This window comes from Solenopsis invicta, chromosome 3 (assembly GCF_016802725.1).
Source record: "Solenopsis invicta isolate M01_SB chromosome 3, UNIL_Sinv_3.0, whole genome shotgun sequence".
Classification (NCBI taxonomy): Eukaryota; Metazoa; Arthropoda; class Insecta; order Hymenoptera; family Formicidae; genus Solenopsis; species Solenopsis invicta.
Window position 1 is genome coordinate 18,817,207 of NC_052666.1, and position 27,343 is coordinate 18,844,549.

General features: G+C 37.9%; 1 protein-coding gene and 1 long non-coding RNA gene across 4 annotated transcripts in view; one reads left to right on the top strand and one right to left on the bottom strand.

Annotated features, from left to right (window-relative positions):
- LOC105194533 overlaps positions 1-27,343 on the bottom strand; it is a 235,121-nt gene that overhangs the window by 61,843 nt on the left and 145,935 nt on the right. The window contains exons 5-6 of the long non-coding RNA XR_005574290.1: positions 6,620-6,921; positions 5,854-5,905 (exon numbers count right to left, since the gene is read on the bottom strand). This is a non-coding gene — a long non-coding RNA (uncharacterized LOC105194533). The remainder of the gene's footprint in view (positions 1-5,853; positions 5,906-6,619; positions 6,922-27,343) is intronic.
- LOC105194534 (irregular chiasm C-roughest protein) overlaps positions 25,565-27,343 on the top strand; it is a 130,559-nt gene continuing 128,780 nt past the window's right edge. For all 3 annotated transcript variants that reach the window (XM_011159490.3, XM_026138729.2, XM_026138728.2), the window contains exon 1: positions 25,565-26,783. In XM_011159490.3, coding sequence (XP_011157792.1) covers positions 26,662-26,783 — 122 coding nt within the window. In that variant the 5' untranslated portion in view covers positions 25,565-26,661. The remainder of the gene's footprint in view (positions 26,784-27,343) is intronic.

Here is a 27,343-nt window from a genome sequence, read left to right on the forward strand (position 1 = left end):
GGCAATATTAAATGGCGGAGGCACAGTCAATGACTCCTCCTAGGAAGCTGAGAGGCGCAAAAACTTGGAGGAATCGAAGCAAACGGTGAACCCGCCTGTTCGGCGTCGTTAAGTTCGAGTCGCTCTATCATAAACCGTGTGCTAAATCGAGCGGCGGAAAAAAGTTCGAACGACGCGGACGCCAATCGGCTCGACAAAACGTAAATTATTCCGTATTCCGTATACAGAATATCACAATTTTGCGTCGCACCCCTCCCTCCCACCCCGCCCCTCTCTCTCTCTCTCCTTATGTTACTCAGCAATATACGCGAAATTACATAACATACAATACATCCCACTGATGAATTACACGGTGTTAAAGTGACAGTTTAACGGGGCCGAAATGATTTGTACACGTCAGGAGATATCGTAATTATCAACGAGGGCGAAGGCATACCTACGTTCACAAGCGGAGGATCCTTTGTTATTGTATCCCACTGGAAACGAGGCTTCCACCTCTGCAATCTTCCTTCGAACTACGACGACGGTTTGGCCGGCGCCGGTAGTATTACATCCTGCGGCAAATTGAGCGCGTCGCGGCGAGATACAGGAAAAGATGGGGACAAAACGGGGCACTTAACGTCGGAAAGAGAGCAAGAGGTATCAGACCGTGAAAGACTGTGTGTTTTCTACGGCGCAAATACTAATACACCTGATCCTTAACCACGCGAATTTTTCACGACTTCCAATTGTCAAAGAGGACAATGCTATTCAATTCATGGTGCTGTATAAAATAAACTTCGTCAGAGAAAAAAAGAAATCGATTTTCACTTTAGCTAATAATCTTCGCAGCACACAAATATATCAATTGTACTGTTACGAAACGCGATTACTCTATTCATTTTATCTTATCTTTTTTTTTTTAGTAAGTGACAGCTATCTTTAACAAAGAATATTTCGAATATTGAATATTTAGAATATTTAAAAAATATTTTCTTTCAATAAACTTATGACAGATTTGCGGATATATGAACTTGCAAAATAAGTAATATTCTTAAGTAATTTACTCGAGTAATTTGTGGCATTTATTTTTCTGTGAGCACACAGAACTTTATTTTAAGTATAAATATTACTTGTTTCAAAATGAATGTATTTTAAGACTATTAACAAGAAAACATTCCCTGCAAAGACAACCGTTACTGAAAAGAAGAAAACTAAAAATCTGAGTAATCGCCTTTCTTGGTACGAGAGGGATACTCTTCTGTGTGTACCATTCTACGTGGCGAATTACAGTAAAACCGCTGTGGCTTCTAAATATTTTATTCGATATCTCCTTTAACCTCCGTATATCTTCTTTTTTTTTTTTTCAATTCAAAGTACCTCTTGAAATACATCCATTTATAGATTAAAATGTAGGTTACCCTGTATACATGAATATATCGGAAGCACATTTCTGTCGTACCGCGAAAAGGGACAGGTGGAAAGGGAGAAGCAATCGTTCGGCGATACCAAGAGATGAAGTATAGCAACGGCAAACGCGGAGCATGAATATTTAAGCTGATTATTTTGCAGTTATTCATCGGTTAAGTTCCAAACGAGCACGGTGGCAACTTAGTTACGGAGCCGCAGTTAAGAACTTTACCGGCGCGGCGTCGCGTTCTACGTCGCTTTCCGCTCTCCGTCTCCATTTTGCACCTTCCGTCGTCCGCGCTACGATTTAATTTATTGCGAGCGATCTAATTTCACGGCGACATTATAGCCCGACCGCATTAGTTGCGGAGCGATCGTTAGCCGATCGTGGAATTCCCATCTTCGTGGAAGAAATAACAGCCAGCGTTTACTTTGCGCGCCACGGTTTTCGCAATAAACTTGCAAACGTAAGCAATATAAATAAAACGATAATTCCATCATTCCACGATTTAACAATTAATTTGAACAAAGTTAATTTAAATTGCTATTTGTATGAAAAATTGTTCCTACGTGTATTTATATTTTCTAATAGGTGTTCGTTTTGTTCATCCTTTGTATAAGAATGTATTGCACAATAGCCGACAGCATTGTTAACAGCCGACAGCAAATGCAATATATTAGTAAGTTTTGTAAAAATAACGGATATCTATATGTCAATTAGATACAACAAATTTTTCCGTGACTCCTGCTAAAAGTTATGAATTTAAAAATACAAGATTATTGTGGGTTTGAATTCGAGCAGTCACTTAAGAGTCCATTGCTGTAAGAAATTTACATGACGCCGCGACGTTCCAGTTGTTATTTATAAATTTGTTGCTATTCTTTATCGCGAAGAAGGTAAAATACGAGTAACCAAAGAAATCAAACGTTAATGCGAATAAAGAAAATTACAGTGAGAGAATGGTTAGTGTGCGAAAACACGTAGGATTTCGAAAGATCTTTCCAACGGTAAGCTCTGAATTTTCCAGGACTTCGAGTCGACTCAAAGTGAATTCTAGAGTACGATAATCGAAAAAGTTGACGATCACTGTATCAGACGTCGGAGAGATAGAAGATCGGGAGACGAAGTGCATTCGAGACACATCGAGACTAAGTTGAAACGGCAGGAACCAAAGTTTCGACTCAGTCCACAGAGTCTCTCTCCCCTTTGAGCTGCAGAATTACCCGGCGACTACATCGAAGATGTGTAAACACAAATTTTCAAGCGGCTACAGTAGATCAAACTCGGCTTGATATCAATGATAGCATCTACTTTGAGTATGGCGACGCTATGGCTTCATTTCTGCGTATCCGAATTTATTCGCGCAATGTGTTGCGGCTTTCTACATTATTCAGAGGGTGTGTTTACGGGTACAGAAAAAAAAGCGGGGGAAAAAAGGGAGATTATACAACCGACGTAATTTTCAGGTCAACGGCTGACATCTCGTGGAAGATAAATCCCGTTTTAAGCACATCAGAGATGCGAATTATTTTCAATTTCAATTTTCCTACAAAAATTTGATTGAATTACCGTTGTATTCTGCAAATGCGATGAAAATGGTTTGCGCATCGCCATCCGTCCGCGTGTATATCGCGAGTATCACGTCGGCCTTACATTCACCTCAATGCAGCAAATGCATAACGATCTGTGTCCGCCTCCCGCATCACCTTGCCACTCCATTTTCACACGTAACGTTGTTATTGCTGCGCGCGACGACGGCATACCGGGACGTAATTTCTCCCCTTCGATCTTCGCTGTATATTCCGGCGCATTTCAAGATACATTACACCAGCGGAATCCGAATGCATTCAAAACGCGGTACATCTCCGCGAATACTCCATTTCTATATTACCTCTCTCCCCCCTGTCACTCTATCATTTGAATTGGACTTGATTACCGATATAGAAAAATAGAATACGGTAGCTAACGAAATAGATCACCAAATTCTTCTCTCATTCTCAAAGCGAACGGTTCTTCTTCGACTCTTTGCTAACTTTGTAACAATAGCTTAAAAGAATCTGTTCTACTTTGTGCAGACTTTCGTGAAAAGATTTAAAGATTTCTTCCTTTTCAGATTGCTCCCAGACAGCGATCTTATTTAATTTATGTATTATTGCATTATTACTGTCCGCGATGAGGGTGACCAAAATACAATACATTCTTTTTTAACAAGATTTTCAAATTTAAATTCAAGTTAAAATGAGACTTTTCCAATTTGAAAATATCAATGCGCTGATAATGGGCTTGCTGCATACGGTTGTTAGCGTGAGAAAAGTTGTATATTTTAAAAAAGAATGTATCACGAATAATGAGTTTGAAAATATATTCTCGCAAATAAATACGTGCGAGATTATTTTCGCGTTCTAAAAAAAAGTCCCGAATGGAAAAATATTTGCGCGAAAATAACGCAAGAAAAGGGTATTGTGTAAAATTGCATGCCCCGTTGGATTATCAACGCGCGGGATTCTCAAAGAGAACCCTTAATTAGCGAAAGAAAGAATTTCGCTCTTCGGCAAACCAAGAGTCTCAAACTTTGGTCACCGTCTTGTTCAGGATAATCAGGCGGGATTCAATATAAACGCGGGGTAAGCCGAGCGCAAAGTATTCGCGTGTTTTCGATCGGTCGCCTTTTTCTGTTCGGAACTTTTAAGCCATCCCTCTTTCCGTCATACTGGTTTTTATCCAAAAAGTTGCAGCACGCTGCCTGTAATAATCCGCGTGAAGAGAATAGATGAGAGAAGAATAATTCTTGACTCCGAAAGAGAGAGAGAGAGAGAGAGAGAGAGAGAGAAGTCACATCGCGATATATATTCATCCAGCAGCGTCGCTCTGCTGGCTGACTACGGTCCACTGTTTGTCACCCGGGTCTTCCCTCGCTCTGGCATTGTATTCTTTCTTCCGCATCTCCTCTTTCGCACGCGTCTTTCGCGTTCTCTCTTTCTCTCTCGCTCGCTTCCAAATTTTGCCGTGTCTCCCATACCCCCGTCTATCCCATTGTCAACATCGGAATACTCTACTTCTCTACCTTCGTCGCTTGTCCTCCCTCTCTCTTCCCGTCTGTATTTCTCTTTAACAGCGTATATCCCTTTCCCACTCTCCCCCCCGTCTCTCCCTCCGGTCCTTCGTAGTCGCCCGTTGATCTTGCAGTAGTCCCTTTATCTCTTCACGTCGTCCGTGTACGTTTCTAAGCGTACAGCTATGGGCCGCCTCGCTCCAATTCTCATGTATTTTTGGGATGTAGCGCGTCGTGGAAACGGTTCAACGACCCCCTTAGTCTCCGGACCGGAACGTGCCTACGTATGCGACCGCGTATCGGCAGGAAACGTGGAAAATTGTGATTGATCGTCGTCGTCGTACTCGACGGCGATTCTCTTAACGAGTACTCAATATGCTCTCAGTTCCTTCTGCTTTACGGCTCGAGAAACGGTCCCTAGGCCAAATGGCGCGGAGTGCATCGGAGTGTATGCACGTCGATAGTTCCACGATCAGAATGCGCGGTCGGAAAAGTGCTCGTAGTCCAATTGTTTTTATGATTTCTCGCGAATCGTTTTCGTATGTACTTAATACATAATGTAAAACTTTTTCTCTCTCTCGAATGTCATACTATGTTAGGATTTCTCTCGTAATTATTATATTTTAGAAGCGCATTCTAGAGATTAAATAAAGATGGAAATTTTAATACCAAAACGTTGAGATTATAATTCCTGATTAAACAATCAAAGTTGATCGATACAAATAAATATTTTTATTCATTACCTCGTGAATAAGTTACTACAATTATTGTCGATGTATCAAAGATTATGTACTTCTCAATGTTAATTTTAAAATAATTGATAAGTTCATACAACTTATCTACTTTGAGATAATTTATATAAAGAATTCTGTTTTGCGTTGAAAAATTCACTGGATTCAACGTAACTTCATTACGCTTCAAATAAATTCAATTTATCACAAATGGATAGGCTATTAAAGATTAGCGTACACTTACAATTAGTAAATCATTAGATTAAACTTAATTGAGTATTCTGTTTGTAAAATATTCATCCGTTAAAATTTGCATTTAGCGTATTCTATAACGAGCTTCTATCTTTCAGGTAATCTTGTAATTAATATTTTTGTTGCACGAAATAATAAAATCTTTCAATGAATAATGCTATTACTAACCGATGCATTGATAATAGTAAGCTGATTTCAATTTTGCATATATATATATATATATATATATATATACTCGCTGTATACGAATGCATGCATTATCGAATATATTAATATACGCTACTATTAGTCCATCCATTTAAAGACAATGGATCTACGAGATATATTTGTCTGTAATATTTTCTCTTACTCTCAACTCGATACATATCTACCATTTTATGTATAATTGATCTATTTCCCCGAAAATTAAAAGATAATATAATACTCACCGATACGATGCGCAGCAGCGGAGTTGCAGACTACGTTGCAAACCACGTTGAACTGTAACATAAAGGCAACATAAAAATTATAACAGTTATAATTATAATTAACATTTTAACAAGTGGTTATCGTGTTTACCAAAAATTGTTTCTTCAATTTTTCAAATAGTTAAAAAATAATAATTAAAAAAAAAATTTTTTTAGCGCAAAAGTTTGTACAATAAAAAAAAATTTTTTTAAATAAAAATATTTTTTTAGAACTATATATTTTGATGCATTTGTTTTCTGTTTAAATAAAAATATTTATTTTTAAATAAATATGTTATCTTAAGTACTATATAACTTTGTATTTTTACACCTTTTTCACATTTAAATAATAATTTTCCAAATAAGCTAATAATATTATTAAACTTAAAATTGTTTCTTTTTTAGATTAAAAAATCTGATTATCTTAAATATAAAAATAATGTAACAACAAATATTTTCTAGAACTGCAAAAAGATACTTGATTAAAAATTATTTCTCCATTTTATTTACATATAATAAATATTTCAATTAAGAAATTTTACTTGAATGCAAATAAATAAGCTATTAGGACCCATTGAATAAATAACTCTTTTTATATCAAATAAAACAATTTTTTAATATTTTTGTATAAAATTTCGAAAGTTAGAAATTTCTTCGTTTAATTTTTAAGTTATCTAAATAAACGACGATGAACGATTGATATATTGCAAATAAATAAAACAATATATGTACAAAATAAGTTATTTACCTCACGATTGCACTGCCGTTACTCGATGCCTCTCAGGCCTCCTCATCCTCTCAGATTCCTCCGTTGCACTCACTCGCGGAAATACTTTCAATTAACGCGCACTAATTACACAATTAAAATGAGACGACACTCCCGATGTTAACCGTATTTTACGACGGAAGATAAGAAAAACGAAATCGCACGAAACCGTGATGTACGCTCGATACTTGGAACGTTTCGGAAATTAACGTAATGTAATGACGAAGACTCTCAAACCAAAAATCATGCGGCCATTAACAAGATCGCGATAACATACGCCACACCTGTAAAAAAAACGACAATTATATACTCTCGCGATCTTCAAAACGATTATTATTCGAGCTAAGTGAATAAATGTAAGAGTTAAAGATAAACATACGCGAAATAAATGAAATCATTCTTGAAAATACATGTTGTAGAAGAAGTTCACCAATACACTAACGAATTACTTTGTTTTTAGATTACATTTCTTAAACAAAAGCTAAAATTGTAAAAATAGATATAAGCTAGAAAGTATTTTCAGATTTTCAGATAACATGGCATAGTAGTTTTTATAACATCGCTTCCTATTTTTACAATAACCAAAAATAAGCGTTTCTCTAAAAATAAGAAATTGGGCCACTGCAATTTGCAAAAACTAATCTTGCAAATTTAATTCTCATCTTTCATGAATTTGATATAAACTATAAGTAATTAATAATAACTTTAATCAAATATTTTTCTGTTGCAGTTCTAGAAAATATTTATTGTTACATTATGTTTATATTCAAGATAACCAAATTTTTTAAACTAAAAAAACAATTTTAAGTTTAAGCATCTTAATTAAGCAGATCGTTTTTTTGTCAGTATTATTATTTAATCAGTGCAATCCCTGGTAAATATTTTTCTCAGAATTTTTCACGTAATTTTTCAGAATTTCTGTATAATTTTATAACTTTTTCAGATTGTTTAAATACGAGTTGGAACACTTTACAAAAATACTCAGCAATCTACATCTTTTCTCAGAATTTTTCATGTATATAAATAAAAATGTAAATGCTCGTTTGTTCAAAATCTTAAATTTCCGAAAGTTCTTCAACGAATCCTTTGAAATTTTGACACAACGTTGCATTCAAATACGCGCGTGTTTTTATATAAAAATTGTATACCGCGCTTTCTCTTTTCTTATTTTTCCATTTAACCAGACTGAATCACAGCAATGCGTGGCGAGGCATAGCTAGTTAATTATAAAATATTCTAAAATTTCTAAGACTTTTTGTTCTATAATTTCTGATAAATGTTGTAAGATCTAAAAAAGTTAAAAAGTATCTTTTTAGAAATTATGAGATGAGAAATTAGAATATTTCAGAATTCATACATATGAAAAATTTTAAGAGAAGATGTAGATTTTTTGATTATTTCTATATTGAGAGAAAAAATATCTTAAAATAAAAAAATTTTATTTAATACAAAAAAATCATTTATTTAGTGAGTCCTAATAGATTATTTACTCGCAATCCGATTTAAAATTTCTTAATAAAAATTTTAATAAAATAAAATGATATACGTATAAATAAAATGAAAAAATAATTTTTAATCAAGTAATGTTTTCTTGCAATTAAAAAAATATTTACTATCAGATGATTTTTATATTTAAGATAATTAGATTGTTTAATCTAAAAAACTATTTTAATTAATTTTAATAATATTATTGGCTTATTTGTAAAATTATTATTTAAATGTAAAAAACATTATTTTAATATAAAATTATATATTTAAGGTAACGTCTATTTACTTAAATAGAACAAACAAATGCTTGCATCAAAATACCATGTATGGTTTGAAGAAAATGTATTTTTTTTTTTTTTTTTTTTTTCATTTAAAAACATTTTTCTCTCAGCGTGAGAATATTTCGGAAAAATGTTCCAATTCGTATAAAAATTATGAGAGAAAATTTCACCAAGGTCGTTATTTTCCGAGAAATAAGAGGTGTCATTTCAGAATTGTAATCGGTATTAGTGTCTTTCCTCTATATATATATATTACAAATATACTCGAGAAATTTTATTTCTACTTTGACCTCAGTTCAAATCTTTAACGCCTACTTTGATACTTTAAAAACACTTAAATAAACCTCTTTTGATACTGTACTTAACCTATTGACTGCAATAAGGTCTCTGTGGAGAGTCGTAAGAGGTTTAGCTGAAAACTCCCTTTTCAACTTCAAAAGTTGGAAATTTCCCGATAACTATTTTTAGGTGCAAAGTACGTGGGAGCTAAGAGAGAGATATAACCGAGGTCGGAAGTAGAAGTAAAATTTCGACTCGAGTACAATCGCCGCAAATTCACGTTACGCGAAACGTTACATTACGAGAATAATCAGCGATGCAGTACCAGATTCGGAGCCGAGTCATCGTCTGGCCGCGCAACGCACGAACTGCACATAACCTTGAAACACAACGACGCGACGCGACGCGATGCGCCGCCGTGCGCTGCTCTGTGTGTGACAGCCGCTACAAATACTTAGCGTACTTACGAAATGCACGAGTTAACGATACTTATTCGTAAGAAACGATCGCGTTTCGAGAGATACATAATTGCGACGAGCCACGGAACAGTTCGTAACAGTTGTTAACCCGCTTGAATGTAAGATACCGCTTACGTACGCAATAGCACGAAGTACACGCGGGAACGTAATGCCATTTGAAGTTAGCCGCGTTCCGATATTCCATGCAGGCTACATCAGGCGGGTATTTTAAGGAGTTTTTATGTATGTGTGCCATATCTGAAAATATTAAAAATATAAAAGTTTCATAGTTTGTTCTATTGCTTTAAGTTTTTGTGTAAAATTTTGTGTACAATTCTCTTATTGGTTTTAAAAGTTATTTAATTTTTTTGATCATTCTTGATTCTGATGTAAAATCGCTTATTGTATTTCGCGTTATTTATTTGCAAATTTAACGAGAAAGTAGCATTACGAATTAAATCAAAATTGTTATATACTAATAAAATACTAATAAATATTTGTGCGAAAATTTATTTAGATCTACTTATTCGTTTAAAAGTTATTTATATAAAATTGAAGCAAAATATTATTATTACATAATTACGTAATTTTATTTTAAATTATTATATTTTATATAAATTCAAGCCAGTTTTCGATGTCTTTACGTTTTCATTATTTATTCGTTATTCAATATTTGATTACTTTTTCGATAAATTATTAATAAAATAAGTATTAATTAATGTGACTTCTTACATTTTTAATTACTTTAATTCAAAAACGTGATCATTCTCGATGATAATACGAGGTCACAGGTATTTCTAGCGACCGATTTTCTAAATCTTTGTAATTATTAAACAAAGTAAGAATGTACTGTTTGAAATATGCAAATGTTGATTTATTGAGACAATTTCATTTTCTCCTTGCTCGTTTTTATTGAATTTATTTTTATCAGTTGAATTTCTTAAGTAAGAAAACGACATAGCTCTCTGTGAATCACGTTATTGACAGCTAATCAGAGAATGTTCAATGACGCTTCTGCGATTATCTAGAACTCTATATTGTATGCCAATCACACGGCGTAAGTACGACGACGTAGAATGTAAAATTTACTCGTAACGAAAGATCGTTCGATGTCTCCGAGTATTTATCGCGGCCACGTCTCGAGAGAAAACAACGCTCCGCTACCTGCCGGCTCGAATCACGCCGCGCAAACGTAAACAAAGCAAAACATTGAACCTCAGCGACGCGCCGTAAACCGTCGAGCGTACCGTAACAGTCATTGCGAAATATTTAACGTATCACACTGAGTAAATCGCTAGTGTTAATTGATCGCGCAGACTGAATAATTATTTAATCGTTAAGAGCGGTCGCGTTTTGACAGATAACGCGCAATAATTCGCGGAATAATTTCGCGCCGTTTTTTTCCTCGATTCTAAAATAACTGCGCGATACATTGTATTACATTGAGAAAAAAGCAATATCGAAATATTAGCAAGCAAATGTTACTTGTGACTTTTTCAATTTTTTTGGATGTAAACAAATTTGTAATAACAAAATGTACATTTCTAGGAAATATATATCTTATTTTGCTTATTAATTGATTTATTTATTTATTACTAGGAAAAAACTTTATTTCGGCTTTATTTAAATAAAGATTTATTTTAGTGTGAAATAAATTTATATGTCACAAATGAATTTTTCAAGTATCTTTTTCTCAGTGTATGTAGTGCAAAAAACGAGCGACGAATGATGTATGACGTTTAATAATTTATCACACATATATAAATTATACTGGTATTCAGAATAATACATCAAAAATTATTTTTACGCCAACTGAATTCTCCATTCACTTTTTTTTTCAAAAGTAAGAAATATTTGATACAAAACAATAAATTTTTTAATTAATTTTGAAACTCCCATACGATTGATAAATAAAATTTTATTCATATTTTTATTGAAATAATAATAAAAGTAATTTAAGTAAATGATTATGACGTTAGACAGAGAGGATACGTATCGCAATAACAAATAACATATAAATAAAATAATTCGTTCCTTCATTATCCTGTCGTTGCCCAATTAATGTTTCCTAGGTCTCTTCCTCTCAGATTCCATTCTCGCATCCATGTGACACGCGCTCCGTGAAAATACCGTTAATTACGATTGCGCATTAATTATCAGAATATGACAATCGGACGCGGGTCTTTGCAGGATACGAAGTTAATCGCACGCGATGCTTTATTACGCTCGATGGATCATCCAAAAATATACAATTGAAATTCAGCATTATAACACGCGCAGTAAACATGGACCGCATAAATCTCGCGAGAAACACGGGCATTATTAATAAACGAATAATTGGTGATTATTAAGGCTTTCTGTAACTTGAATCCGTATAATTCGACGACTCGTGAATTGCTCCGCGCTCTCGATCCGACAATGACGCGGCAAATTACGTTTTATTAAGCGGAAAATTCAATGCGCGGCGCGAGCAATATATTCGAGCGCGATATCGTCACAGGAGCAATAATCGCCTGTGAACGTCACAACGGTGGTTTATGATTTCTATCCCGTATCCAAACAATGCCAATTTCAAGAAATTAAATATCCGCCTCGACGTAGACCCTCGGTATATACCTGCGATTTAATTGCGAGAGTTGATCAATCGTAAATGCCGACAATAAACAATTATTTGGGAACAATCGCGAGCCGAGGAGTAATATGTTCAAGTCTCGTGCGGCGTAAGCCGCACCGCCGTATAGATTCAATCACGTCATGTTTACGGTAACCGTCGAGATTCGAGTCGACGAACGGAGACGAGAGAGAACCGCCTGCTGCATTGTTGTTTCATTATCCCTCGAGATGTGGTAGTGGCAGGTACGGTGAACCGCTAAACGCGCGATCTTTCGTTACGAATAATTTCTCAGCGCCCGTCCCGCGCGATTAGATAATTGTCACGATTTATTTCATCGCGCGTCAAGTATTACGAGATACGGCGGTAAATTCACTGGCACGCGGCCCTCATCGTCGTTTCGACGCTCGTTGCGCGCTGCATAACCGTTCGTGCTGTGCCGCGCATATACATTTTTATTTTACATGCAAACGACGAGGAAAATAGCGGCGCAAACTGTGCCGCAGATCGTCGCGTTACTTCGCGAAACGCGATTGTTCTTACCTCCTTATAAATAAGTATCTGTAACCGGCCCCCGCGCGATCGATCAACAATTTACTCGGTAAATTCTGCTCGCGCTTTCCCTGCGAGCATTCGCCACCAACTTAATAATTGTCAGCATACGCGATTAATAAACTCGGAGTCTAAATCAGCTCCGATCGACTACAGTCGACGTGGAACACACGTCCGTGTAACATAAATTCGACGTTTGTACAATATATCGATAACAGGGGACATGTTACCGAGAATCAGCCACTTCATCTCGCGCATATTTATTTTTAATTTTAACTCTTGCGCTTATTCGCTTGGTTCGCAACACACGGAATAATAATCGTCTTAAAAATCGCGAGGGTATGTAATTTTTTTTAGCAACAGGTGCAGAGTCGCCGCGGGTGGCGTGTAAAGTTGGTCGCACGATTTTTGGATTGCCTCCACCTCGAGATTCGTACATTAATTCGTTGCATTAATTACCGAAACGTCACGGTTAACGGACGAACGATGTAGGTTCGCGCGATTTCGCTCTTCTTATCTTATTCTTTCATCGTAAAACGCGACATACGATAATACCGGAGGTATTAGTCTGTTGTGCGGTACGTGCGCGATCGTAATTGACAAAATTTTCGCGAGTGATGCGTGAGCATAACAAAGGAATTTGAGAGGCGTAAAGGGCAACAGCAACGCCAACAATAAGGTGAATAATTTATTTTATACATTATTTATTCTTTGCAATATTAATCGTTTATCGTTGTTTATTTGGATAATTTTGATAAAAATTAAAACAAAAGACTTTTATGTTTTTTAATCTTCCGAGAGTTTATGTTGAAAAAATTTCTTTTTAGAAACTATCATTATGTTGGTAAATAACTATTCGAAAGAAATTATCTTAAAGTACTTATTGGTAAAAAAAAATCAGTTTTCTTTCATTATTAATTGTATTTTCATTAGAGCGCACGTGTCTACTTCTTATTGAAATAATTTTTTTTCTAGACAGAAAATCACCAAATTCTTTCTACTATTTTCAAATGCAATATAAAACAATCTGTAATTTTAACGTAATTTTCTCAATGTTTTGAAAAATATTCTATACACCTTCAATTTGTTTAGGTATTAGTCGTAAATATATAATTTGTTTCGTTATGTTATCTTTATGTGTTACAATGTAACGTGGTCTGTAACATAATCTACTCTGCTGTTGAGCATTGTATCAGTGAGTGACAAATTAACTTTTACTTTAAATTGGGATAATGAATCTGAAATAGTATCAAATTATGTGTAAGATGTATGTAAATGTACGTATATATCAAATTGCGAGGATACATGTTACAGATAAATAACGTATCTCCTAAATTTATTGCCTCAAAATGGATGGGTTACAACAGATTACGATGTATATTTAATTCTGAAGTATTATTCCTCTACAATCATTTGTGTGCGCGCGCGCACGCGCCGCGATTTATTGTGCATACGAGAATGTACTCGCATGCATACTCAGAGCTTACAGAATATAGAGGTCGTTATATCGATGAATTAGTTATTGACACGTCGATGTCTTGTTACACGGCAGAATACTAATTGTTGGATACACAGCCGCTCGAAATTTATAGGGCGATCTCGCGAATAATAAAAATGAGAGGAAAAATTTCAGAGATTGAATGAGCTCGGTAAAAAGTGATAAACAATGTTATTATTTTTTTTTTGCCAAAGAAATATCTTCAAATCTAATAAAGATTTAACGTCTATACACATTTTTTTATCAAAATTTACTCTTTGTATAAAAGTAAAATTTTTAGAAGGTGAAATTGAGAACAGCATAATATTGATAACGCTATTTGAACAATTTTGAACGTCAAATATTTTAGTCGATTGACGTCTCAAGTTTAAGTTGATTGAATTGTTAAATACTCATACAAATGGAAATAAATTGATATTGACAAAACATGATACGAAGAAAATGTCAATATTTAACTGTTTTATTTTCTTTTTCTTTCAATCATTTCCCTGAGTACATTTTTAGTAGAATGTAAGATTTGATCTCCTTTCAGGGTTAAATGTGATATAAATCTTTTCGATTTTTAAAAGTAATATTCAGAAATATTCTGTAAATATAAATATATCAGATGTAAATAAAGTAGAATTGTAAATATAATATTTTAGTTAAAGAGAATACTTCAATTATTCAACTTATTTAACAAAGTCACACAAATATTTTTGCTAGTTGTATTTATTTTTTATTAACACCCCGATTTCATTGTAATTTTTTATAACCCATCCATCTATATTTATTAATAATTAATTTGATTTTATATCAGTATGAATAATGAGATCAAATAAATATCTTGTCGGGAAACATTGAGAATTGTTTAAAATATGTTGTTTTTTAATTAGTTATAATAAAACAATATTTTTAAAATACTATATTAAATGTAATCATGAAGATATCAGTAATATAATAAGCAAGAATATTTGCATTTGGTGCTTAACGTATTACGAAAAATCAATAAAAAAATAACAGGAATCCCCTGTTTTTCAATAAATTTTTTTTGTATGTAGGCGTAGCTACGGATCTCCGGGCCAATGAAAAAATGAATTTTAACCCACTATATAATAATTCTGAGTAAATTAAATTCAACCGCGCGCATCACGTCTAATTCAAGATTAATGATTGCAATGCGCATTAAATCCACGCAAGCGTGTTACAATACAAATTATACAATTCTCGCAAGCGCGTTAAATTGCAACCCACTTATTAGGACTTAATATACCTCGGTCGTTGCGTAACTATATAATTCTACAAATGGACGCATTTTACTTTCCGTTTTCTTCTCGTCTGACAGAACTATCGGCACGTAAAATTGACGTTGAGTAATAAGCGTGTTTCTGACGCTTCGTTTCTGCAACTCTCTTTCACGCGCGCGCCAGAGAGAGAGAGAGAGAGAGAGAGAGAGAGAAACCACACCGTCGGTTGAGGTATCGAACGTATCGATGCGCGGTCGATCTCTTCGTAGATACGGGAACGGCATCATGGCCCTTTGATCGCCGCGGAAATGGGGAAGGGGACAAGAAAGTGAGTAGGCAGCGGAGCAGGTTGTAAAGCGTTGAACGGTTCAGAGGCAAAGCGCGGAAAATTAAAACGGACCACAGAAAGGAACGAGTTAGGTCGTTTTCCACCTCTTTTCCGCCTTCGGCTTTTCCGCGAGCCTTTCAGCCCCTTTCCCGCCTCCCCCGAGACCGTAGCACGCTCGCGTGTAACGCGCATTCTATGAAATTAATAGGGCTAAACTCTCGCATTACGTGCTTTAAGGCACGAAGAAGCGTAAGAAGCAATGCCACATAAAATGATCGACATCGACGATAAATTGGAAAAGAACAGCATTCTGCTTCCCTTTGCACCAAAGCGTTTCAAACACCTGTACGTATTTCTTATGAAAGGACTGTCTGTAGAGAAACGTTGGGTTTTTCATTAGAAAGTCGGCGAAGCCGATAGACGTTCAAACAATTTTAATTTAAATTTCATTACCACGAATCGTTGAACAATCATATATTCGGATGCTAAATGTTTCAAAGTCATCACACCTCGTCGTGCTAATGAAAGGTTAATACAACCTGGCGTAATCACACGCGTGAACGAAGAGATTAGATTCTACGGTCGACGTTATTCTCCAACTGTAAGCCGAACGTAATACAAGGTCGAGTATCGCGCGGGGACAAATTGACCTCCGTAGTTTAATGGTACGGCCAGCTTCGAGTAGTTGTAGCGCGGTAGATAATGGAAGCGGACGGTATATAGTCCAATGATAATATTCCGAAGGCAGCACCTCGAAGAAGGAAGAGCGGAAAATGGGTCGCGCCGTACCACCGCCGCCCTCTCCGGAAACGGCCCCGCCGCTTTTGTCGACGTGGAAACGGGACGTAAATGGATCGTATAATCGGTACCGCTGTTAATTCGCGAGTTAAAAAACGCCGCGGAAAATTCTTCGACAAGATCGATCGCGTTGCGATAACGTCAAAACTAATAGAGTGATCGAGTGCAGCGGCAAATTTTTATGCGCTTTTATCGATTTTAACTCGATCTAACGGTCGTTATCTAGAGCCCTCCATTGCTGTCATACTCATCTCATTTCGCATCTCTTTTTTTTTCCGCAATTTCGCGAGAGAAAAAAAATAATACGCCGCCCTCGTCGCGACGCCGACGCCGGCGCCGTTGGCGTTGTACGCGCGCGGAATACGCGGCGCGCGCAAATGTACATATATTCCATTCTGTAATTATTATATTATTAGCGTGAGGAATTAGAGCACGTTTACTCCAGGGCATGTATGCATAAAATAACGCAATTCCGTAAACATGAACACTTATACATTAGCTTTTAATTATATAAAATATTTGAACAGTTAATTCGAAATACATCTCGTAATCGATTACACACAGAGATACGTGCATTTCGCAAACGTGCGTGCGTAAAATCCGAGGGGCGGTGAAATCGCCGCTTTTGAGCGTAATAATTCAACAAATTGATATTTCTTTGAAAGCGCGCTGCCGGCGCGGAAAGAGAGAGAGCGAGAGCGAGAGAGAGAGAGAGAGAGAGAGGAGATCCAGTTGGGGTCGGGAATAAAGAAACGAAGAGGAAAAAAAAAAGGAGAAGAGAGCAATGGAATCAAGGGAATACGGAAAAGCTTAAAGCGTCCTCGGCGCGCTCACCTGCATAGCTACACTTAGAATCCTGGTAATCATCCGCGCGTCACAAAAGGAAGAAATTTGTACTCTATCTCTTTACGAAATAATTTTTATTCTTTCGGTGTTTCATCCCTCTGCCGTTGCAACTTTGTCGTAAAAGAAGAAAAAAAAATAATAATCGAGCAAAAACATGGCCGAATGTCTATGGATAACGATCTCTCTCGTGTCTAAAAGCTGCTCCGTAACTAAAACTAATATCGATACCGGTTCATATTTCCAAGTTCTCGAATTACCGGCCAAATGTCTTATCTGCGGGTGGATAATAGAGTAAAGAGAGGATTGATGAGACAGGTAATTAAAGTCAGACTAAAGCGCGAACAATATATAAAAGCCATTATGAATCATCGCATCAGAATCGCGCTCGAACTCGGCCGGATCGAACTCGTTCATTTCGCGAACAAATGGAAAATTAAACAAGCCTGTATAATATGATGGCTTTCCGGAAATTGTATTTAGTATACAGCCCAACGATGTTTCGTCCAGTTAAGTTCACGTCAAGCTTAATCAAGTCGCCGTCCTAACTTCGTATGCGTCGATTTTATTAATCCCGATACGCGCATTGAATGAAACGCGTTAAATAGAGTTACGAGCATACGCCATTGAATATCCGGCTACTAATATTCCGGTCAAAGAGGCGGAAATTATTTCATGAATGTGCCATGTTGAACGTGTGATTGGGTCACTGCATTCGGATCTGTATCGGGCAATACATCTCCCTCTCCTTCCTCTGCCATTGTACGTTCAATCTATGTCGCTGAGATGGCTGTCGCTGTCATCGTGTTTCTATTTGGTCGATAATTCCGCACGCGTGAATATAACGCGCAAACTGTATAAATATATACCGCGCGTCTCCGTATACACACACCGGGGGCGAGGCGATTAAAGTGTAAAAGGACCGATAGAGTTGGATAGAAATATCGCACGCGCGCCTTTCGAATTTATCGCCGGCCAGTACACGATTCAATTTACGCTCTCAGATATCTTGCAGAAACACGGGCTGGCGCAATGCCACTGTAGCAATATGTCCATTCTGTTTTTGACTCTTTCTCTCTTTCTCTCTCTCCTCCTACCCTCTTTCGGTCCGAAGCTTTTGCTAGGCAAATATGTCGCGATGCTATCTCGACGCGCGCGGCCGGCAAAAATCCGTGCGCCACTCTCTGACCACCGCGCTCTCGCCGTTTGTTCCGTCCTTCTTTCAAATAAAGTCACGCCGAGGTGTAACCCGGAATTTGTCGGACTCCTAAGCGGAAAATTTACTTCCGTTGCTTCAAAAATGCTCTTTAAAAAAGTTCCCCATTTCACCTGCCACTTTAGTTTTACCCGATAGGGTGCTTTTTAGACAAAGTTTCCCACAAAAAAAAAAAAACAAATTTTTATTTTCGCGGGAGAGCAAAAAGATGATAAATTGACAGACTTGTTGTTTTACTTTATCATAACGAAGAATTTGAGTAATATCGTACAAAAATACGAGTAAGAAAAATTTATGGACGTATCCGCGATATCTTACCGGTGGTCTAATCTTTCTCATGACATATCAGATGATAGATCTTTTCATTTTCAATTACATACGTGGACGTGAACGCATTTTCGAGCAAGTATAACCTTCGCGGCAGTTATACTTATAAATGGATCATCAGGAACACGTACGTTCGAGGAAGCTGTAAGAGATGCCAATGTCTTTCCAATACTAGATAAATCGTATAAAAAGCTGCTTTAAAGTCAGCTTCGAATGGCCGATGTGAAACGTATTTCGATCTTTATACTCTTGTTTGCTCGAGCAACGCTAGACGAATGGAGATATAACATGGCGATGACATTTTTGCGCTAATACGTCAAGGTGCATATTATGTTAATTTTGCGAAAACGCTTGTTTGCGAAAACTTCTAAATGGATGAATAATTCCAGCGTGATTGGACCGTGGATGTCGCGCAGATCTCTGCAAATACTTTATTTTCAAGGAAAACACAATAATCCGTTCCATTAATCAGACAAAATTTATGAAACAATGTAAACACTGGTCAAAAATATATGGAAGACCAAAATACGAAATATAACGTGGTTAATCCAGGCGTAATATTTATATTTCGCCTGGATTCAGCATGGTTACGCGCACAAATTTTAACGAGGATCAATTTCCTGAGAACAATAGAGCTTATTATGTTTTGAAAGAAAACTCAAAGGAGCAAGAAATTGTGATTAAAATTTCTCGAGAAAAATCTAAAGTCTTTCTTGCTGAGACTTTCCTTTCTTTTAAATATCACGGACGGTGTGTAACGTGAAATTATTTTTTAAAATTATAAGTTAGGAAATGAATATATCTCGAAATAAAACTTAAATGAAGCAGACGGTTAGATAAGCAAGGGCTTGGTGCATTTATATATTCCATACTAAGATACACAGGAGAGACTTCGTCGAAACTGTTTGAAATCGATACTTTTAAAAATACACATTAAGTTCTTAATTTACATTAATTATCGAATCATCATATTTTTGCTGCGGTTTATTTAAGTTTAGTATAAATGAAATTATAAACAATTTAAACGTTTACAAAATGTAATAGTCGATATCCTCAACTTATCCATAAAACTATCTATATACTTTTATCGATAAATATGCTTTTAAGTGCACACAATTTGTATTAAATTTAACACGTGTGTCTGAAACGACTTAAATTTTTAGGTTAATTTAATACAAAAGAAATATTTCAGAAAATAATATAATCATTGTAAAAAATTAATAAAAAATGTAACACCTCGACACAATTTAAAATTAGATTGTAGAGACATTTCTTCAGTAAAATTAACATTTGTAATACGTTAACACATTTCATTATGTTATCTTAAAATTATGTTTCAAAATTACGTTATTTTTATGTTATTTATTCATTTGTCCATAAATATTATTTTAACACTAAGGAATGTTGAATATCAATTCATAAAATATTTAAAGAACACAATCACATTATATCAAATTAATACTCAGTTAAAAATTCAACATAAAAATTTCAACAATGAGGCTGGTTTTATCATGAGAAAAAAATGTTTTCTACTGTGCATAGTTAACATTATATATATATATATTATAAAATCTCAAAAATAAGTGTCCACATTTATCGGTAACAGGTGAGTAGAGAATATGGATCTGTAATTTTACAAAAAGCACTGGGTATGCACTATGTCTGCATTCTCGTTCTGTTAACGCGAGTTTTTTCGTCGTGATTTCGGAAAGGGGGTTAGCTCCCAGAACAGACATTACGCGGAATTAAAAAAGGAAGCCATTTCGATTAACCTAACAGTGACTGCGGAGGCGTTACTCCCCGACGGCATTACTTTCGGATAATTACGTGAAATTTCACACGGCTCATTGCTATTTCAAACAGTCGCGGTTTGATCACTTTTAAACTGGATATGGTTTCCTTAAGTATTCCAAAAGATTTTTTTCGCACTAATATGTCTGCAACATTCTACAGAGGTCTGTAATAAATGAAATTTTTTCTTTCTTTTATAATCTTCTTGCCTAATATATCGTAAATAGTAAAAGAAAATTATTATATAAACTAATATCAAGTTAATGGAATAATTAGGTATGTTGATTATATGAGTTATTACATGATGTGGCAATATTGATATTGCTTGATGTTTAATTAATATTATACGCGTTTAATTGAAAAACCGACGGGTTCGTTTATCCGAGCAGTTTCTTCTTGAGTAAATCAAAAGTAAAAGTTTGTTCCCACCGTCCGCGCCCCTATTAGCGAAGAATGAACTCTCTTCTTATTACGACAACCAGTTTAAGCTAGTCCCACATTATACGCGAACGAGGAAGGGATGAGTTCGCCTAGTGCGTATCCCGAACCGGATTTGTTCGGTCGTTCGCCCTTCTGTCCGGTCCTGCACCTGCTCCGAGTATGGTCGGTACATGAAAAAGCGCATCCGTACAATCCGAACGAACGAACGAACGAACGAACGGACGGACGAACGAACGAACGAGCAAACAAAGAGAGTTCGATCAGTGCAGTCAAGTGCGCAGTATAGTTTACGCCGGGATCGTTGAAGCATTTTTTCGGGTGGCCCATCTCTCTTTATAAATTTATTTTTACACGTACTCACGTTATTCTTTGGAAGGATATGGTTATCATCGGAAATGAAATAATCGCAGACGTGGTAAAAATAGATCGAGCGTGTTTAAGGATGTATGAGATATCTCAAAACATTACCACAAAAATATAAAAATTTGATGGAATATTCTTGTACTACGTTTGAGCGTCTGTGTAAATTTTGAGCACAATTCACTTATTGGTTTGAAAGTTATTTAATTTTTCGTTTACTCTTGATTCGATGTAAAATCGCGTTTGGATTTATTTAAAAACTTAATGTAAAAGTAGCATTACCAATTAAATCAAAATGTTTATATAAAACTAATAAATATTCATGCAAAATTTTATTTAGATCCACTTACTCGTTTAAAAGTTATTTATTTAAAACTGCTTAAAAGAATAAACCTGGAAAAGCCTTCAATTTTTAAATTTTGATAACATTTAGCTCGCATTGTATAACCAAAACATCCTCAGCAGTAAAAATTATGTCGAAAAAAAAAATTAAATAAAACAAAGCAGTTGCCGTAATTTTTTCTTCCTCTTTCGAATTCAATTGTCTCTTTTCTCTCTGTTATTATCAAACTATCTTTCATCTCTTTCTACGCAATTTTCGCACTTTACGCTCGGTCTATCCTTTCAATGTCTGGGAGTAGTATTAATAAAAAAAAAAAAAAAAAAAATCACAAGGCAAATTTCATCGAGTTGGCTACGGACGGCTAACAATATTCGGGTTGCCGCAAAAGTTTCCGTTTCGCGAGTCTCGCTGCCGAGCTCTTCTCCGTAGCCTCCGCGTCTGATATACGGGACTGGAAGATTCAACAGACCGAGTTCAACATTACGGATTAATATTCTCTGGAGGAAGCACGTAACCTCGCGCCGTCGGGCTCTCGTTATTACCGTCTGTGGTGTCGAATGAGATGCCTCTCGCGCGAAGCTGCAGCCCCATATTCCGAATTCTCTAGCAAAGTTCCCTGGTGAACGCGAGGCGCGCTTGTTCACCGTGCGCGCAGGAGATACGCGCTTTCCTTTCATAATTCTTTCTTCGTGTCTTTTGATCCGCGTCGTCGCGCGTGAGACGAGAATCGCGCATAATTTATCCTCAGTGAGTCAAGTAAATTAATTATCTGCGTGCCAACGCTCACGTTTGACGAGTTAGACCCGTGAGATGTGTTGATGTGACGCACGAGTCGCAGCAGTGAATTTTAATCAATTGCCATGTTAAGCTTTCGTCAGAAAAGAATAACAAATCGTCTACCGTTAAGTTTTTTTCGATGAATATCGGCATCGCCAGTAGAAAATATTTTGTATTATATCAAAACCGGTCGTTATTAAAATTTTATATTGAGATTTTAACATAATCGAGTGTTGACTTAATATAATGTGTGATAGTGATTAATTGAGTGTTTTGATTGAATTGATATTCACTATTTTTCAATGTTAAAGTAATAATTTATGAATAAATAAATAACATAAAAATAATATAAATTTGCATAATATAATTAATTGCATAATAGTGATTAATTGAGTGTTTCGTATTAAATTGATATTCACTATTTTCAATGTAACAATTTACGAATAAACGAATAAGTAATACAATATAAAAATAATATAGATCTAAATTGTAAGATAAATAAAATGTACGTGTCTATGTATATGATAAATGTTAATTTTATTGAAAAAATATAGTTCCACAATTCGTTCCTAAATTGTGTCAAAATAAAACAAATTGTAAATAAACTTTTGAAAATTAATAAATAAATTTTCGTAAAGACTAATAAGAGTCAGACCGCAGTTATTAAGGCGCAACTAAAAATTCCTTCGGATTTGGTAACTCATTAATAATTCAACCTTGATTTGACTGGTGAGACTGAAGTAATCTTATGGAATTTTGTAATATTGTATACATTGAGGATGACTCGAAAAAGAGTTGAAAAGTGGATAAAATTTATCTAATAAAAGAAGTTAATTTTTAACTAATTATTGCGCCTTTGTAATTGCACCCTGACTCTTATTAGCCTCTATGAGAGTGTGTTTACTGTGTCGAAATGTTGTACTCTTTATATTAATTTCACACAATAATTGTATTACGCATTCATCTGTAACACATTCATCGTGTGTTAAATTAACAAAAAAATTTGCGTGGACCGTTCGATTGCGTGGACGATATGCATAAAACTCAATGCGAATCGTCCAACTGCGTATCGTTAACCCGATAAAATCTTCATCAGGCGTACGCGGATGCCGGACGTAATATCTTAACGAATAATTGAAGCGGACGTACATATACGATCATAAGAAAATACTCGACGAGAGGGCATTCAGCGCAAGCTACACGTACGAACCTAGACACGCGCGTCGTTAGCATGATATACAAAATTAAAATTTCAATGGTAGGGCTTCGGAATTACGATGCGATATTTTCTCGAGGAGGCACGTAACAGCCAGGGCTGTCGTGTTCCGTTATCATTGTCGGCGGCGCCGAGTAGGACACGCTACCTCCTCTCTCGCTCTATACATCGCTCCTCGTGCTCCAAATTCTTTATTAAACGCCTAAGAGATTTACTCGAAACTATCCCCGGGATTCCATTAAAAACTGGCTTAATAACATTCGTTCTTGACGCGGGCGATTGTCCCGATTTGGAGGGTAAGATAAAACTTTAGAAGTTACTCGGAAATTCTGCGCGTCACGCTCTCCGTGTCGTCCCTTTTCAATTCCGCGATATGCACGGATGCGTTTTGTTGTTTTTCCCCTCCCTTTTTTTTTAAATAATTATATTTAAATGCAAAGCTATGCTACGCGAAAAAACATGACCGCGGCCGTTATTTTTCTTTCTGTCCAAACATGAAGCGCGTACCGCGCTTTTAAATACATATAAATTTAACGCACAATGCAACGCAATGATTTTCATTCGAGGAATTCGCCGCGGCAAAATACTGCCTCTCAAAATTCGTGTGTACGTGCGAGAGAGTCTATTTTACGTCGATTGCACATAAATTTACAATGACTTTAAGAAACTCTCTTTTCAGACTGCTCCGTTCAAAGAGCACGTGAGTCGACATCGCCGTCTCCTCTCGGCTGCAGTTCGCAGCCCTTTGCAGCCTCCGCGAATCCTCGCGGCGCGTTTCCTGCGCGATAAACGCGATGGACGCTCCGTAAATAGATGCGCGCGCGATTCATTCCGTTTTTTCTTTCGACATATTCTTCGCGAGTTCTCAAATTTTGCGAATATACTTGACATTCCAATGTAGCGCGGAATTGGAATTCCATGAAAGTTAAATGCTCCAGATGTTAAATATTTAAACGTTCAGTTTAATATTATAGCATTCCATGTATAATTACACAACAATGTAACAACATCAATGAAACAGTCGAAAATACCACAAGTGCCTAATTTATAATTACAAATGGTTATATTAAAATGTAGATTTGGTAGACGGCTGCTGTGCGGCCGACCGCTATTCGAGTCATGAAAACGAATGGATCTGTTAGATTTTAGCATTTCCGCGGCGCTTAGCCACTCTCGAAATATAAAAGATAATGATACATTCTCTCGCCGGCGAGAACGCGTGCAGGAAACTGCCAACGACGCCTTATACACGTAATCTCGTGGTATCGCGACGGCATTCCGCCCGGGTTGGCGGTATTATTACACTTTATATACCGTACGATAACTCATAATCTCTTTTGCAGTAAAACTCCGAGAAAGTCGCGCGAATTCTTTTCCGATGCGCCGTGTAATTCGCTCCGTAATGCGCTCCCGCCTCCGGCCGGCGCAGACAGAAGTCACGTAGCTGCGTTTAGCCAGCATCCTCGTCGCGGTCGGCACGACGTGAACGGAGATACGACGGAGCGTGCGGCGCAGCAGAGGTGGCGCGTTGCAGCGAGGCAGAGGTCCCTGCACTCTCGCGGCCTTCGTTTGTACGCGCCGTACGTACGTACGAGCGTACGCACGCACTTGTCGTGGATTTTCACGAGGCCGCGCGGTGCATCCGCCGCCGTCGGAGCGACGAGCAACGGCGGCAGCGGCGGCGGCGGCGGCGGTGGCGAGGTAGGGCGCGTGGCGTGCGCATGCGTTGCTGTTAACCACCACCGCCGCCGCCGCCGCCGCCGCCGCCGCCGCCGCCGTTGCTGCTTCCACCGCCGTCAGCATCGCCGCTGCCGCCACCTCCACCACCATCACCGCCGCCGCCGCCGCCGCTGCTTCCACCACCGCCGTTGCTGCTGCCGCCGCCGCCGCCGCCGCCGCCGCCAAGTTCATCTCGTATCCCTTCCAAGTCGTACCGCCGCCACGCGACTGTAGCCCCCACCAGAAGCGTAAGCGTGTGTCACGCTCCGGATAGCTCTCGGTGCGTGCCCATTATTGAGGAGGGGATAAGGGGCGCGTGTAGCAACGACGCCGTCGTGGGGGTAACCTGGTCGTCGGCACGGTGGGGATGAAATTACGCTCGCGTAGGGACCGCCAGTAGTTCCGTGCTGTCTGCCGTGCGGGTTGGATACGACGTGTCCGCGACGCGATAGACTCGTCTCTCGTCTCTCGCGTCACCCCTTTTAAGCCACCCTTACCCTGCGAAACGAACGTCGCGTCAGCAAACGTCGAACCGCGCGCGCTCGTTTCTCTCTCGTTCTCTCTCCCTCTCTCTCCGTCGTTCTTTCTCTCCTCGAGTGGACCCGGGGACACGAGGAGTGTGTTCGATCGTGCGGAAGAAACGTCGCTCGCGTCGCCTCTCGCGTCGTCCACGCTTCGCACCTGGAGATTCTCTTCGCTTCAACCCTCCCCCGACGTGTCCACCGCGACTCTCCGAGCGACCGCGTTCTCGCTCGGTGGACGCTCCGGCGGAGTATTACATGTCGTGATGCCGCGGAGTGAGCGACGCGCGCCGCCGAGAGGACTCGCGGCCGAGGGTGCTTCGATCTCGTCCTGACGATACCAGCCCTCGTGCGTCACCCTCGGTGGACACTACGCAACAACAGTGGTGCGGTCCGATTAGAATAAAAATGTTGGTGGTGTAAGTGGGGGAGAGGAGAAGGCCCCGCGATACGGTGGTGGTGTATCCGTCGGCCTCGTCGACGGATGGATCGGGGATACGTATTTAGAGATTGTGCCGGCTCAGTCGTCCGCTCATTGTCGTCATTTCGACGGAAGGCAAGGCGAGACGACGACGCGTAAGACGCGCGAGATTCGCGTATACACGTATAACTCTCTCTCTCTCTCTCTTGCTTTCTCTGCATCCTACCCGCGTATGCCAAGTGTGTGCGACGTGTAACACGTGTGACAGTTACCCGTGGGATATCCACCGCGGATTATACGTTTCTTCGACCGCAAAGGGGTGGTTGGAGGCGCCGTGTGCGGGATTACACATACGTACAACACATACACACGTACACACACACATACACACACACACACACACACATACACACGCACACACACACATAACATACGAATACATCAGTGGTTCTCCTTGGTGCACACGTTACGGCGGATTCATCCCTAAAGGATATGTCGCTATAGCAGCACTCGCACGGATCGCAGCTACGATGGCCGGATACTCCAGTGCGCTCAATACGGATTTCGCTCCGGAATCAGCGCGGAGGATGCAACGATCGGCGATCGATGCTATTGAGGATGCCAGGGAATCCTCCGGATGCGCGATAACAAGGTACATACCTCACATTTTGAGAGAAGCTACTAGGATACCGGGAAATCACTTAATTAACGTTTAATGTCGCGTTTACGTGGCGAAATTTATCAGGTCGAAAATTTGAAACACGAAGGTGCACGCGAACGCACACTCGCGTGCAAATCTTTAATATTGTGGAGAGTAACGCGAGAAAAATATGTTTATTTAGACCATAGACGCGTTTAGGCGGAAGAACAGATTGTAATGAAAGATCATTAATTTACGTTGTAAAATCTACTTGTGCATATTGCATGCCATGTACTTTAAATATCAAATTCTCGCTCGCGTCAGTTAAACATAAATTTAAATATACATGAAATGTCCGTTCAAAGAGCGCCGTGCATGCACGTATTTTTGGCGATATTATTGCAAACTTGTATATCGTATTACGCATAATATATTCCGTTTCATATCTAATTTATAAAAAATGAACTCCATTACATTTTGTAAAAAGAAAACAAAAAAATGTGTGCTAATCTGTGAATTGCGGGAAAATGAAAGATTCTTTTCTCGCTCTCAAAAACTTTCGGAAGAGCACA